Source organism: Chrysochloris asiatica, unplaced genomic scaffold (assembly GCF_000296735.1).
Source record: "Chrysochloris asiatica unplaced genomic scaffold, ChrAsi1.0 scaffold00331, whole genome shotgun sequence".
Taxonomy (NCBI): Eukaryota; Metazoa; Chordata; class Mammalia; order Afrosoricida; family Chrysochloridae; genus Chrysochloris; species Chrysochloris asiatica.
Genome location: NW_006408849.1, coordinates 1,445,839 through 1,461,048, shown reverse-complemented (window position 1 = coordinate 1,461,048; position 15,210 = coordinate 1,445,839). Strand labels below are relative to the sequence as shown.

Below are 15,210 nucleotides of genomic sequence, written 5' to 3'. Positions count from 1 at the left end.
TATCATACGTTCTCCAGCATCATTTCTATCACCAAGGCCATATTTTCCAACTACTGATCCTTCCTCTTTGCTCCCAACCTTTGCATTCCAATTACCAGTAATGATCAATACATCTTGATTGCATGTTTGATCAATTTAAGATTGAAGATGTTCGTAGAATTCTTCTATTTCATCCTCACTGGCTTTAGTGGTTGGTGCATAACTTTGAATAATAGTGGTATTAACTGGGCTTCCCTGTAGGCACATGGGTATTATCCTATCACAGCGTTGTACCTCTTGACTGATCTGGATATGTTCTTTTTGACAATGAATGCAACACCATTCCTCTTCAATTTGTCATTCCTGGCATAGTAAACCATGTGGTCATCAGATTCAAAATGGACAATACCAGTCCATTTAAGCTCACTAATGCCTAAGATATTGATGTTTATGCGTTCCATTTCATTTTTGACAACTTCCAATTTTCCCAGATTCGTACTTCATACATTCCATGTTCTGATTTTCAGTGGATGTTTACAGCTGTTTCTCTTCATTTTGAGCTGTGCCCCATCATCAAATGAAGTTCCCAAGGGCTTTACTCCCACAGGCTTTACTCCATTCGCATCATCACGGTCATCTCTACTTTGAGGAGGCAGCTCCTTTTGTATAGATCAAGTAAATAGTAGCATCCCATTTATTTCATGCCTAAGTAGCCAATGCCATAAATCCACATGAGTCAGAGTATTCTGATTACTACTTTGATTCTACTGTTCATGAAGGTAACTATGTCTACCTTTTCTTTGTCGATTAAGGCTGCCACATGACCCCTACCATCATGACGTCCAATCAACCCCGTTATAGTTAGATGTTTTAACTTAATCAGGGCAGTTCCCACTGTCAAATCTGGCTTACATAAAATAGCAATCCTAGCAGTCTTCAAGGAGGCTGGGGGTCCATTCACAAACTTGTTCCTCACTGTTATGGTAAAAAGGTGTGTCCTCTGGACACCCCATATGTGAGTTTACAGGTGTATCATGATAAATCCACTCTAATATGCCAGCTTCTTGGAGACTTTGGATTCCTTTCTCTACAGAATTCCAAGGCAGGTCTGGTACTTCAATCCATGCTTTATTGGTGCTGTAGGCTAATCACGCAACTGCAAAGTCAGTTTGAACTGCAATGTCAGCAGCTCAAACTCACCAGCTACTCCTGAGAAAACCATGTGGAGTTGCCACGGGTTAGAACTGACTCGATGGCACTTAATTAACAACAGCAACAACTCCTAACTTGTTGAACTGAAAAATTAAAATATCTGTGCTTAGTGGACCAATATTAATAAACAGACTATTCTAAACCTCTGTTCCTTGTACCATTATCCCACACCCATAATAGCTATTCCCACTCATATTCTCCAGATTTCTGTTTGTACATATTAGAAAAATCAAGCAGTTCTTTTGGAGTGTCACATACTTCTTCCTGGATCACAATTTGTACTTCATCTTTTGGGGCTCTCTGGTACTTAAGTCTAGTTATAGGTCATATGTCCCTATCCCAAGTTTCAGGATCCCACTTCTTCCCAAACAGAGCCCTCATTTTAACATCAGACACCATTCCAGATTGGGATTTCAGTTGGTAATGTAATTCAGCCACTCTGAAAATAAGACTCTGGGTTTAGTTTTTGGCAATACCAACAACAACTGCAAGAAATAAGGCTTTCTTTCAGGGCACAAATGGAAACTTTGAGGTGTTTGATTTGGCACTTGAGCAGTGACTCCTTAGACCTCTTAGTCTTAGTCTCTTAGTCTTAGACCTCTTAGTCTCTCCTTTACCACTTTCTCTATTGGAAGTCAGAAAAACCACCCAGCTTCTCTAAACTGCTCATCCTGACAAAATTGCATACACATGATCACTTAGCGCCTCACTTCTCTCCAGTCTGTGATCTGTTAGCAGTGATATATTGCTCATATATGCCACCTCACACCATTGATTAGCAGCTCCCTCACCCTCTTTACTAGTGGAGTTAGTGGTGCTTTAAAATTACTCGATCTTGAGAACCAATTGAGAAAACTCATCTTTAAGATTTTGTTTCTCTAAAACCAAATGTCTTAGGCTGGGTTTTCTAGAAAAGTAAAACCAGTGAAACATATTTGTATACTTCAGACATATTATCAGGGGGGCCAGTCCCTGGAGAAGGATATCATGTTTGGTAAAGTGGAGGGTCAGAGAAAAAAAGGAAGACCCCAATGACATGGATTGGTACAGTGGCAGCAGCAGTGGGCTCAAATGTAGCAACGATTGTGAGATTGGCACTTGACTGGACAGTGTTTCGTTCTGTTGTGCATTGGGTCACTATGAATCCGTACCAACTACATGGCACCTAACAATATATATACATACATACATATAAGAGTCCTGTTGTGGTGCTGTGGGCTAATGCATCAGACTACAAAGTCGTTTGAACGGCAAGGTCGGTGGTTCAAGCTCACCAGCTGCTCCTTGGAAACCCTATACAGGGTCGCTATGGGTCAGAATCAACTCAATGGCACTTAACAACAACAACATATGTATATAAGGAGTTCTGGTGTGGCACTGTGGGTTAAAGCGCTGGACTGCAAAGTCATTTGAACTGCAAGGTTAGCAGTTTAAGCTCACCAGCCACTCCTCAGAAACCTTATACAGGGTCACTGTGGGTTGGAACCAACTCAACAACACTAAACAACAACAACATATATGTATATATAGCGAGAGGGAGAGAAAGAAGTTTATATATCAAAGAAATGGCTCACGCAGTTGTAGAGGTGGGTGAAGTTCATGTCAGATGAACCAATATGCGCAGGCAAATCCAGCGACTGTGGATGTCTCTCAGGATTGGCAGGTAATAGAGCAGGCCACTGGCTCAAGTCCAAAGAACCAGAGGTCAAGGGACAAGCCAGAGGTAAGATCCAGCCCCAGCAGAAAGCAAACAAGCTTTGCCTGAGCGTTTAATATATTGGAAGCAGGCCACACCCACAAAGAAACAGCTCATAGCCCATCATCATAGAGTTAACTATTAACTGCCAAACAACTGGGAATCTTGGCTCAATCAAGTTGACATAGAACCTAACTATCACAATGACTTACTCAAGATTATACAGTTGGGATTTGAACTCAGGCTGTCTGGCCTCAGAAGCTAGGACTCTCGTCCTCATTCCCCAAAACACCTCTCTTAAGTAAAGTTTTACTAAAAGTGGGGAGGAGGTAATTGGTCAGGTCACGAAATAAAACGTTACGCCTTCTTCATCAACCTATTCATTGCCAGGCCTCAGCCCTCCCCACCCCTACTTCTACCCCATCCCCAGGGGCCTAGATCTCTTCTGAAAGAGTTCTGCAGAAAGGGACACATTGGCGTCATGATCTGAGGCTTATGTGCTTTTTCTTGTCCCCAGTATCCTCTGGAAAAGAATTGGCTTTCTCAGAGATTAGCCCAGTGCTTTCCCACGCAGGGGCAGACTACCTTCAAAAGCATTATTCAGGCCTCTCCCTCCGGTGAAAGGAAGCATTGCACTGTAGCTTTGAATTGTAACTATTCTTATCTAGGGACGTCACACTTCAATAAAATATCCTAGGCCCCTTCTTTGAAAATATCTACTCCTTTAAGAAGAAATCCAGTCCCAGCAAGGGATGGTGGCTTGCCTAGGTACTGCCTTGCTGTGTGGCTGGTTAGAGTCTGCAAAGACACAGACACATGTGCCCTGCCCAGCCCCGTCTCCCACCTCTCTGCAGGCCAGCATGTGTGCCCACTCAGCCGCCGTGCCTACATCTTGGATGTGGCCTCAGAGATGGAGCAGGTGGAAGGTGGCTATATGCTGTGGTTCCGGCGTGTGCTCTGGGATCAGCCACTCAAGTTTGAGAATGAGCTATACGTGATGATGCACTACAACCAGGTCAGTATTGTTGGCTACTCAGCTTCTTTAGAGCCTTCTGGGCTCCCCTAGGCCTATGAGATCTGACTCCTCAACCTTGATGTCTGAGGCTTTCATGGTCTGGTCCCCACTGACATTTCTAATCCTACTGCTTCTGCTGCTTGTAATGGTATCTGGAGCAATCAGCACAGTGCCACTCTTTGCACCTGCTTCACCTTCACCTGGCTGCCCTTTTCTGCTTTCCTGATGACTAGAGTTTCATCCCTATCAAAGGTTCCTGTGAAGCAGTACTTTTTCCATGTATCTGTCTCTGGATTCCCCTATCCTAATTTGCTATGACTCAGAACCAACTTGATGGCATTTAACAACACCAACAATTTCCTGAGCAGTGCTGCACTAGCATTTTTATTTTTTTGAAACTTGAAAGTCAGCTCAGCAGCATTATGAGTTTTAAAAATAGTGGTTTCCCTTTCTTAGCCAATATGTGTGGCAAGCATTTGGACAGATCAGGTTTTTTTATGTAACTGGTACCACCTGCTTCAGCAATTCCAAGTACAAAACACAAGTCATTTACCTTTTGTGGCCACACGGTGTCGTTGAAGACCAGTCCTGTGCAGTTTGGTGTGGTCTGTGGACTGACAAGTCACATATCTTGGGAACTGGTGAGGATGCAAACTTACAAGTCCTACCCCAGGTCTGGTGTGGCACTGTGGGTTAATGAGTCAGACTGCAAAGCTGTTTGAACTGCAAGGTTGATGGTTCAAGCTCACTAGCTGCTCTTCAGAAACCCTATACAGGATCACTATGGGTGGGAACCAACTCGATGGCACTTCACAACAACAACAACCCCGGATCTGTTGGATTCTCCTCTGAGTATGGAACAAGAGCCCTAATGGTGCAGTGGTTAAAGTACTCAGCTGCTAACCAAAACATTGGTAGTTCAAACCCAAATACCACTCCACAGGAGAAAGATGTGGCAGTCTGATTCCATCAAGATTTACAGTCTTGGAAGCCCTGTGAAGCAATTCTGCTCTGTCCTATGGGGTCATGAGTTGGAATTGGCTTTGGTTTGAGGGGATGGCCCAGTCATTGGACTGAATTTTTTGTTGATGTTGGAATTCACATAACAACATAAAATTAGCTGTTTCAAAGTGTATGTTTCAAGGAGCTCTGGTAGCGTAGTGGTTATGAGTCAGGCTGCTAGCCTCGAGGTCAGCAGTTCGAATCTGCCAGCTGTTCTGCAGGAGAAAGATGAGGTTTTCTGCTTCCGTTAAGATTTACAGCCCCAGAAACCCTATGCAGGGTCACTATGAGTCGGGACCAACTCCACGGCATACCACCACCACCACCAAAGTTCCATGTGATGTTCAAGTGGCATTTTTTACATTCATAGTGCTCATCTAGGTCTAAAACAGTCTCATTGCCCCAAAAGGAAACTCCTTACCCATAAGACATCCCCCCGCTTCTCCCCCAGCAGCCAGGAATACAATACATTTAGTAATAGCAGTCAGTCCTTGGTGGTGACGTTGAGGTGTGCTCAAGTCTAAGAGTCGTTGGCCTAGTGGATATTTGTTCATCGCTGCACCCCTTTTACCAGCGCAAATCCTTCCCAGGATGCTGAGGCGGCTTAGCTCATACTGCTCACTCAACATCTCCCACCGTCATCTCCCACAGCCCCAAAGAGTGCCAGGCTTCTCACCCCAGAAGTGGATCAGGATGGCATGATTAAACTTGCGTATCTCTAGGAGTAGGATCAGTATTGGACTGCTGTAGGGTCAGTTCTTCAAACCCACCAGCCGCTTCTCAGAAACCCTATACAGGGTCGCTATGAGCCCGAACCGACTCGATGGCACTTCACAACAACAAGGTCCCCACCAGCTGAATGAATCAGGGATATCCACTTGACAGCCCTTTATCTCTGTTTCCCGCAGGTTCTGCCTGACTACCTGAAGGGCCTTTTCAGCAGCATGCTGCCCCGCCGGCCCAGCGAGCAACAGCTGCAGCAAGTGTCCAAATTGGCATTACTACAGCACCGTACCAAGGACCGCTTCTATCTGCCCAGTGTGTAAGCAAGGCTACCTGCTCCCTGTCCTCTGGAATGGGCAGGCAGCCCTACAGTCTTCTCTGACATTTTCAGCCTGCCCATCCCCAGGCCTCCCACCATCTCTTCTTGAACCAGTGAGGCTGTTCTGGTGTTAGAACTGAAGTCCCCAACCTTGCATATGATCTAGGACCCCATCTTCCATTTCATGATAAGTTGCTTCTGGCCTATATTAATAACTCAGAGTAAATTTAATGATTTAAAAAAACACACCCTGTTGTCCAGGAAATACATATGACTATGTAGCAAGGTTTAGCCATAGAAATGTTTGTGGTGCCTTTGCCTACAACAGTGTAATAATGGAACCAATCTCAATATCCTACAATAAAGAATTAATTGGGTAACTTATAGGGAGTCAGGCAACTTCTATACTGATGCATCATATCTCAGAGATATGACAAATGTTAGTGGTTGAAAATCAGTTTTTTGGGTTTTTTTTTTTAAGATTCTTTGTTTACTTGTGAATTGGATGTGGGTTTTCCATCCAACAATCCATCCACATTTGTTTTCATGTCACTGATTGCAATTTCCACAATGTAACATCACTCATTCCACTTCCTCCCTGTGTTTCCTGTTTCGGTTCCTCCTTCTTTCCTAACCCTTCTGAACTTTGTCCTTGGGTAAATGATGCCCTTTTGACCTCAAATGGTGGCTTATTCTAAGGTGTGCATCCATCCCTAGTGCTATTGTTCCCCTTATAGAGCTGTCTGGTGCTTGACTGCAAACTGAGCCATGGCAGGAAGTTCATTTCCAGCCTGAAAAAGTGACCATGTGTCAGTCTTGAGGGTTTCACCAGTCTCTATCTGCAGTAAGCCCAGTCTTTTTTATGATATTGAGTTTGGTTCCATATTTTATCTCACTCTGCCCAGGACTTTCTAATGGGATCTCTTTCAGAGCAGTTGATAGTGGTAACTGGGCACTATCTAGTTCTTCTGGTCTCAGGGTCATGGAAACTGATGTTCACATGGTCCATTACTCCAATGAACTAATTCTTCTTCCCAAGTGTCTTCAATTTTCATCCCTCTTCTTTCTTCCAGACAGAGAGAGATCAATAGTTGCACTTCAGATGACTGCTCATGAACTTTTAAGACCCTAGTCACTACTCACAAAAGTAGGATGTAGAACACTGTCAATTAACCTTGGTGTTCCCCAAGACTATGGTTCTGAGTCCCCAAGTCCATTCCCTCAAGGTATTTAGTTACATCTAAGAAGTTTTCATAACTTGGCCCCTGAATGTTCTACCACATTCACATATAAATTTCAGCAAAGGTAAAGGCCATGTATGAATATCTTCAGTCAAACCTATATGTATTTGTGGGTATACTGAATGGATCTTCCAGATCCATTCAGCATATGTGTCTATCCGGGCATCTCTCCATGAATCACTGTCACTGCATAATTGTGTCTATAACAGTATTTACCTTTGTTGCCTTTAACACTTACACTCCTCCCTGTGTCTTTCCCTGTCTCCATCATTTTTTTTTTGCTTTCTCTTTCATATTATACTTTGCCTATCCCTTCATCTAAGTTAAAACAGTCTGTTCTGTCTTGAAATTGACTTGACTTCCTCTCCATTTGGAAGTTCTATAATTACTCTTTTAAGTTTGTAATTGTCTTTGATATATAAATTGATAATTCTGGTTCCCTATTTTGAGTCTTATAAGTTAATTTTATTTTGATGTGGTTGTTAGGCATCATCAAGTCAGTATCAACCCATAGAGACCTTATGCACAGCAGAAGGAAACATCCTCCAGTTCTGCGCTAACCTCACAATTGCTACTACACTTGAGCCCATAACTGCTGCCACTGTGCCAATCCATCTTTTAGGTTCTCCCTCTTTTTTGCTGACCCTCCACTTTACCAAGCATGATATCCTTCTCCAGGGACTGGCCCCTCCTGATAATTTGTCCAAAGTACAAGAGACAAAATCTAGCCATTGTAGCTTCTGAGAAACATTCTGGTTGTACTTCTTTAAACACAGATTTATTTGTTCATCTGGCAATCTATGGTACTTTTCGTATTCTTTTCCAACACCATACCTCAAATGTATCAATTCTTCTGTGGTCTTCTGTATTCATTATCCAACATTCCCATGCATATGAGGCTATTGAAAATACCTTGGCTTGGGTCAGACACACCTTAGTCCTCAAACTGACATCTTTGCTCTTCAACACTTTTAACGAGGTCTTGTGCAGCAGATTTGCCTAATGCAATATATTGTTTGGGTTTTTGACTGCTGCTTCCATGAGTGTTGATGGTGAATTCAAGAAAAATGAAGTCTTTGGCAAGCAATGTCAATCTTTTCTTCATTTATCATGATGTTATTTATTGCCCCAATGGTAAGGGTTTTTGTTTTCTTTACATTGAGGAGCAACCCATACCTAAGGTTGTGGTCTTTGATCTTCACCAGTATTGTAAATTCTCGTCACTTTCAGCAAGCAAGATTGTATAATCTACATATTGCAGTTTGTTAATGAGTCTTCCTCTAATCCTGATAGCACGTTCTTCTTCATGTAATCTAGCTTCTTGGATTACTTGCTCAGCAAACAGATTGAATACATATGGTGAAAGAATACAACCCTGGTGCACACCTTTCCTGATTTTAAACCACCCATTGTCCTCTTGCTGTGATTGAAGCTGCCTCTTGGTCTGTGTACAGGTTCCTCATGAACACAATTAATTGCTCCAGAATACTCTTTCTTCACAACGTTGTCCATAGCCTGTCATGATCCACACAACCAAAAGCCTTTGCATAGTCAATAAAACACAGTAAACATCTTTCTGGGTTGAATTCTGGAAAGTGTTGTCGTGTCTGTTAACCTGCTGTTATTGGCTCTCTGCCCAAAGAACTCCCTTTAATATTTTTGTAACATTTACAATTTCCTTTCATTTCTGTTCATATGGAAATGTCCTAATTTCACCATTATATTTGAGGGACAATTTTACAGGGTATATGACCCTTGGTTGGCAATTATTTTCTTTCACTGTTTTATATATGTCAACCATTGCCTCCTTTCCTGCATGGTTTCTGCTGAGAAATCAGATTTTAGTTTTATTAATTTTCCTTTGTAGGTAACTTTAACTGATCTGGTCTCAGGATTCTTTCCTTGTCTTTGGTTTTGGAAAGTTTGATTATAATATGTATTGGTGGTTTTCTTTTGGGTTCTTTCCTGTTTGGAGTTTGTTCCATTTCTTGAATGCTTATCTTCTTGTCTTTCATAATGTTAGGGAAGTTTTGTTCCAACAATTCTTTGACAATTTTCTCTCTACTGCCCCCCCCTCCCCCCGTCTGTTACTGTTTGGAATTCTAATCACACACATAAGTTTTTCCTCATGATGGTGTCCCACGTAAATCATAGACTTTCTTTGAATTTTTCCCTTGTTTTTTTTTTAATTTTAGCATACTAGTATTGAGATATTTATCTTCAAACTCACTACTTTGGACTTCCATTGATTCAGATCTACACCTTTGCCCTTTCAATATTTTATCAATTTCTGAAATCTTAGTGTTTATCTTCCAATTTTATATTGTTTCTAATTCTTCATTTGTTTTGTCTGTTTATTCTTGTAGTGTTTTACTGAATTCCTCTGAAGTTTTTTCTTCTAAAGTTCTCCTTTGTTTCATCTGCAACTTTCTCAGTCTTTCTCTTAGTCATTGAAAGTACCTAAATACCATTCTTTTGTATTCTTTGTTAGATAGTTCCAATACCTTTTCTTCCTCAGAAACATTTTCTGGCTCTGCATCCAGCTCATGTAAACTGAAATTTCCTCATATCTTTGAGACATTGTGATGTTGTTGTTTTATATTTAATTGGTTGTATATTGGTGTATTCTTAGGCACTCACTGCTTGCCTCCCAGTGGGTGTGATTAGGGAATGGAAGCATGTGTGCAGTTCTCTGTTTGCCGTCCGTGCAGCATAGTTCAGAATGGGTTTGACTGGTGTTGGCTGCTGTCTATCATTGATCAGGTGGTATAGGAGCTGGTAGAGGCTTTTGCCCAGTGAGTGTGACTGCAGAGGGTATGGTTGTGGCTGGGCTGTGTAGGCAAGGTTGCTATTTCCTGTCAGGTGAGAAATAAAAACACATACACACATATGCATACAACAAACAAACAACTGAAAAAAAAAAGATAATAAGGCACAGGAAAAAAAAACAACAGGCAGCAGCAATGAAGAAGAATATAATAACTAAAAAGAGAAATGAAAATAAAATAGCAGAAGAGAGAAAATGGAAAGGAAGAAAAAAACACAATAAAATTAGGGAGAGGGAAAAGAAAAGAGAAGGAGACAAGAGAATAGTAAAGAAAGACAAGAGTAATAAAAAGAAAGGAGAGGGGAGAAAGAACAGAAGACAAAAGGAAAGTACAGAAAATACAAAAAGTGAAAGAGAAGGAGTAAAAACACAAAAGGAAAATAGTAGGGCAGGGGCTGGACACAGAGAGGAGAAAACTATGGGAGGCTCCTGCTAGCCAAGGAGACCATGAAGTCGAGTGGCAGCCTTAGTTAGAGTTCCAATAGGCCTAGGTGTTTTCTATGGTCAGGGCACCTAAGATAGTTAAGGTTTTGTATCTACTTGACTGGGCCAGGATTTTCAGTGGTTTGGCAGCTGAAATGTGGGTATCCCCATGGTAAAACCTAATATAGGCATAGTTTACTCTATGATGATTGGCTATGAGCAGCCAGTTAATTAAATGGATGTTTCCTTGGGGGTGTGGCCTGCTCCTAATATAATGGACATGCAGGAAAAGCTGACACTAGTTCCAGGAGACCCAAAATGTCACTGTGGTCCATCAATCAGGGTGGGGGTATATGGAGGTCAAGTTATTTATGGATTTAAAAAAATATTTTATTGTGAATTATGTGATAGTTTACATGGGTGAACATTAGTTTTACATTCATCCTATCATATATCATTTCATTGCCATGGTTACAATCCCTTCCATGCATCATCAACCAATCAGGCCTGCCCCCCGGTCGTCAACACACAGCCCCCCTCTCTCTCTGTGTCTAAAGTCCCCAACTGCTCCATCTCTTCACGTCATCATCTCTGCCTCCATCTCAGGCATCACTGCCTCTCTGGGTAGGGTCCAGCTCACCGCTCTTCTCCCTTGATGGTCCCAGGGACCTCTGTTCCTAGACTGAAAAGTTAATCACTCCCCTCCTTATTACAAAATGTCTACCTTTACATTTCCAACCCTCACAAGCAATCCTGATAACAATTATTCACTATTGTATCACAAAAGACCCATCCGCATTTCATTTCATCAGCCCTGCCTAGACAGATTGGATGCTACTCAGTGGAGATTCTACCTTCCTTCACGCCCTCTGAATCTAGGTTCCCTCTTGAGAACTTGTAAGCCAGTCACTTCTTGCCTTTGTAGCACCCCCATTTTGGGTAGCCAATGTCCAAGTTGCCCATCCTTGTCTACTCTGTGTTTGGAGGGGGTGGGAATGATCTTTGCTATAAAGATTTGTTCCCTCTTTTGAGCTACTGCATCCATAGGTGTAGGTCAAGTTCATCAAATTGTATCAGAGTACTCTTTATTTCCTCTTCTTTCTTCTTCTGGTTGAGCTCTGATCATCCAATCATTGAAGCCAAGTCAAGTGGGTATTATCTGCAAGTGTGGGTGTTCTTGTGCATATGCCCTCTCTTCTTATCAATTGGATGCTTCACTCTCTACCCTAGTCCTCTGGGGCTATGTCACTGGCTCTGGGCCCAAGAGTCTCCAGGTCTTGCCACACTGCTGGCCAACCATGTCTCCACCTGGGTTCATGGGATTCTATTGAACATTGTAGGGCTTAGCTTGCAGCTTCATTGCTGTTTTTCCCTCACTTCCCCTTATGGGTAACAAGCATGGTCACCAATCAGAGCCTGTATTCCCATTGAGTCCTAGTCTTGGAAAGGGGTTTACACTGAGGGGACCCGACCACTTGCCTTGATGTCTTCTGGGCAAGCAACTTGCTTGTTCTTGTAGTAACAGTCGGTCTGCCTCTATTGTTTTGGATTTTTCCTGTAGGTCTTTCTTTCAAGAAGTATCTTCTGTTCTTCTAGCCACTCCAGGCTGGTCTGCTCGTCCTTTCAAGTGGAAATTTCCCATCTCTGGAGATTTGGATGTGGTTCAGGCTTCCACCTATAGTCTTATGTTGTAAAGGCTCCGCAGGAAGCCTCCTTCACTGGGTACTTGTAGACCCATTTTAGGTTTTCCAATCAGTTATAGGCAGAAGACAGACTTACAAGCTTTCTATGGTGATGTTTCTGGCTATTCCTTTCTCTCCCCCTCCAGTGTCTATTTTATAATATAATGCAAGGAAAACCAAGATTCAAAAGACAGCCAAGCATCTTATCATTATTCCCCTCCTTTTCCCCATTCCAACCATGTCTCAATCTCTGTATCCCAGAGCCCTGTTGTTCCAAGGTTATGCATACATCATTCTCTACCTCTGTCCCACTTAGCCCATGCAAACCTGTCTAATTGGTCTCCCATCTGCTTTGATCTTCCATTCCCCTCTCCCTTCTTGTATATTGCCCCCCTCCCCAGCACCCAAACGATCCTGTGTCTATTCCCTGCCCTGTGCTCCACCTTTCCCTCCCTCCCCTCACCCCATCCCCATGTCCCAGCAACCAGCAAAGAATCCACCCCCCTTTAGTATGGGTTCTTTTTCTTAAGTCTTTTACAGTAGTGGTCCTATGCAGTATATTTATGGATTCTTAGCTGAGGTCCATCTCACTATGGGTCCAGTGGGTCCCCAAGTTCATCCTATGGTGATTTCCCCAGTTCTAGAATGCATAATCAGAATAGACATACTCAGCAACTGGCAGAACCCTGAGATTGGATCCCTGCTGGAATTCACTGGTCTTGCTATATTCCTCATCATCCTGAAGCAGCTGCCTAGTTTGAATGATGGAATGGCCTTCTAAAGACACAATTATGGCACCGGCTAGGCAATACGTTGCATGACTGGGACAATGTTCTCCTCAAGGCGGTATGTGCTCTAAACCAGCATCCAACATGGAGTGCTGGTGTAACACTGTAGTATAAGCACTGGAGTGCTAGCTACAAGGTTGACAGTTCAAACCCACCAGCCACTCCTTGGAAACCCAATACAGGGTTGCTATGCATCAGAACCAACTTAATGGCACATAACAGCAGCATCCAATATGTGGTGCTGTTTCTCCAATTTCCATGCTCCATGTATTCAGTAGCCAAGGGGTGGCACAATTCACTATTACTCCTAGTGATCCATTTGAATAAAATTTTGCTTCCTGTCCCTGCAACCCTATGCTTTTTGCATCTGGACATTTTAGTTCCAAAGGGAGGAGTACTTCCACCTGGAGACATAGCACTGATCCCATTGAACTGGAAGTTAAGAATGCCCTCTGGCCATTTGGCACTCTTCATAACTCTGGATCAACAGGCAAAGTAGGGAGTTACTGTATTGGGTGGTATGATTAATCCTGATTACCAAGGAGAAATTGGCTTGGCGTTACATAATGGAGGTAAAGAAGAATATGTGTGGCATCCAGGAGATTTGTTCGGACATCTTTTAGTTCTACCATGTCCTGTGATTAAAGTAAATGGTAAACTACAGCAAGGACTCCTGGTGTGGCACTGTAGTATCAACACTGGATTGTGAACCACAAGGTCATCTGTTCAAACCCACCAAATGCACCTTGGAAACCCTATATATGGTTGCTATGAGTCGAAACTGAGTATTGCGTTGCTACAACAACAACTCAATTCCAAAATGGTCGCTAATAGCCTAGACCCTTCAGGAATGAAGATCTGTGTCACACCACCAGGCAAAGAACCTTGACCAGCTGAGGTGCTTGTGGAGAGCAAAGGAACTACAGAATGGGTAGTTGGAGAAGGTAGTTCTAAATACCAGTTATGACCATGTGCCCAGTTGCAGAAACAAAGGCTGTAATTGTTATGAATATATACTTTTTGTTTGTGTGTGTGCATTAAATATTTTTGCTTTGTTCATTTGTGAAATATAAGATGTAAATGGGGCCAGTACATTTTTGGTTGTACGCATTTTAGTTATATCATGTCAGGAGTAATTATGACATTATAATTATCTTTATTTAGTGATTATTCATATAGCTTATAGGTTGACAAGGGGTGGACTGTGACAGTTAAGGTTTTTGTGACAACTTGACTGGGCCAGGATTCCCAATAGTTTGGCAGTTGAGATGCGGTTACCCCCAGGGTGAAACCTAATATAGACATAGCTAACTCTATGATGATTGGCTATGAGTAGGCATAGTTAACACTATGATGATTGGCAATGAACAGCCAATTAATTGAAAGGATGTTTTCTTTGGGGTGTAGCCTGCTTCCAATATAATGGGCATGCAGGGAAAGCTTGCTCTCTTTCCTACTGGATCTGGATCTCAAAATCTGGGTTGTCTTCCAACCTCCAGTTCTTTGACCCTGAGCCAGTGGCTCAACTGACCTGGACTTGAGACTCTGCCACCTCTACAATTGTGAGCCATTTCCTTGATATAAATAAACATATATATATAACTGTGCTCATGAGGAACCTGTAAATAGACCAATAGTCAGTTGTTCAAACAAGGGAACACTGAATAGTTTAAAATTAGGAAAGGTATGTGCCATGGTTGTAGTCTTCCACCATACTTATTCAATCTGTATGCTGAGCAAATAATATGAGAAGCTGGATTGTAATAAGAAAAATGTGGTATCAAGATAGGAGGAAGATTCATTAACAGCCTGCGATAGGCAGGTGATACAACCTTGTTTGGTGAAAGCGAAGAGGACTTAAAAAACTTACTGATGATGATCAAAGACCACAGCCTTAGGTATGGGTTGCACCTCAATGTAAAGAAAACAAAAATCCTCACCACTGGACCAATAAGCAACATCCATATATTACAACAAAATGTGCAAAGCTCTGGAGTCAGAAAAACAGAAAGGAAGAGCACACTCAGCATTTCTCAAGCTGGGGAAACTTAAGGAAAAATTCAAGCCTTAACTTTCGTTATTGAAGGATTCTCTGGACAAATTATTGAATGATGCAGAAAGCATCAAAAGAAGATGGAAAGAATACAGAGTCACTGTACCAAAAGGAAATAGTTGATGTCCAGCCATTTCAAGGGGTAGAATATGGTCAAGAGCCAATGATACTGAAGGAGGAAGTCCAAGGTGCATTGAAGGAATTGGCAAAGAACAAGGCACCAGGAATTGATGGAATAAAAATTGAAATC

At 42.3% G+C, this 15,210-nt stretch overlaps 1 protein-coding gene across 1 annotated transcript in view; it reads left to right on the top strand.

Moving 5' to 3' along the window:
* The window catches only part of MYO15A (myosin XVA), a 131,685-nt gene that overhangs the window by 104,984 nt on the left and 11,491 nt on the right, over positions 1 to 15,210 (top strand). Inside the window, exons 59-60 of the mRNA XM_006875549.1 lie at positions 3,742 to 3,902; positions 5,813 to 5,946. Coding sequence (XP_006875611.1) covers positions 3,742 to 3,902; positions 5,813 to 5,946 — 295 coding nt within the window. The remainder of the gene's footprint in view (positions 1 to 3,741; positions 3,903 to 5,812; positions 5,947 to 15,210) is intronic.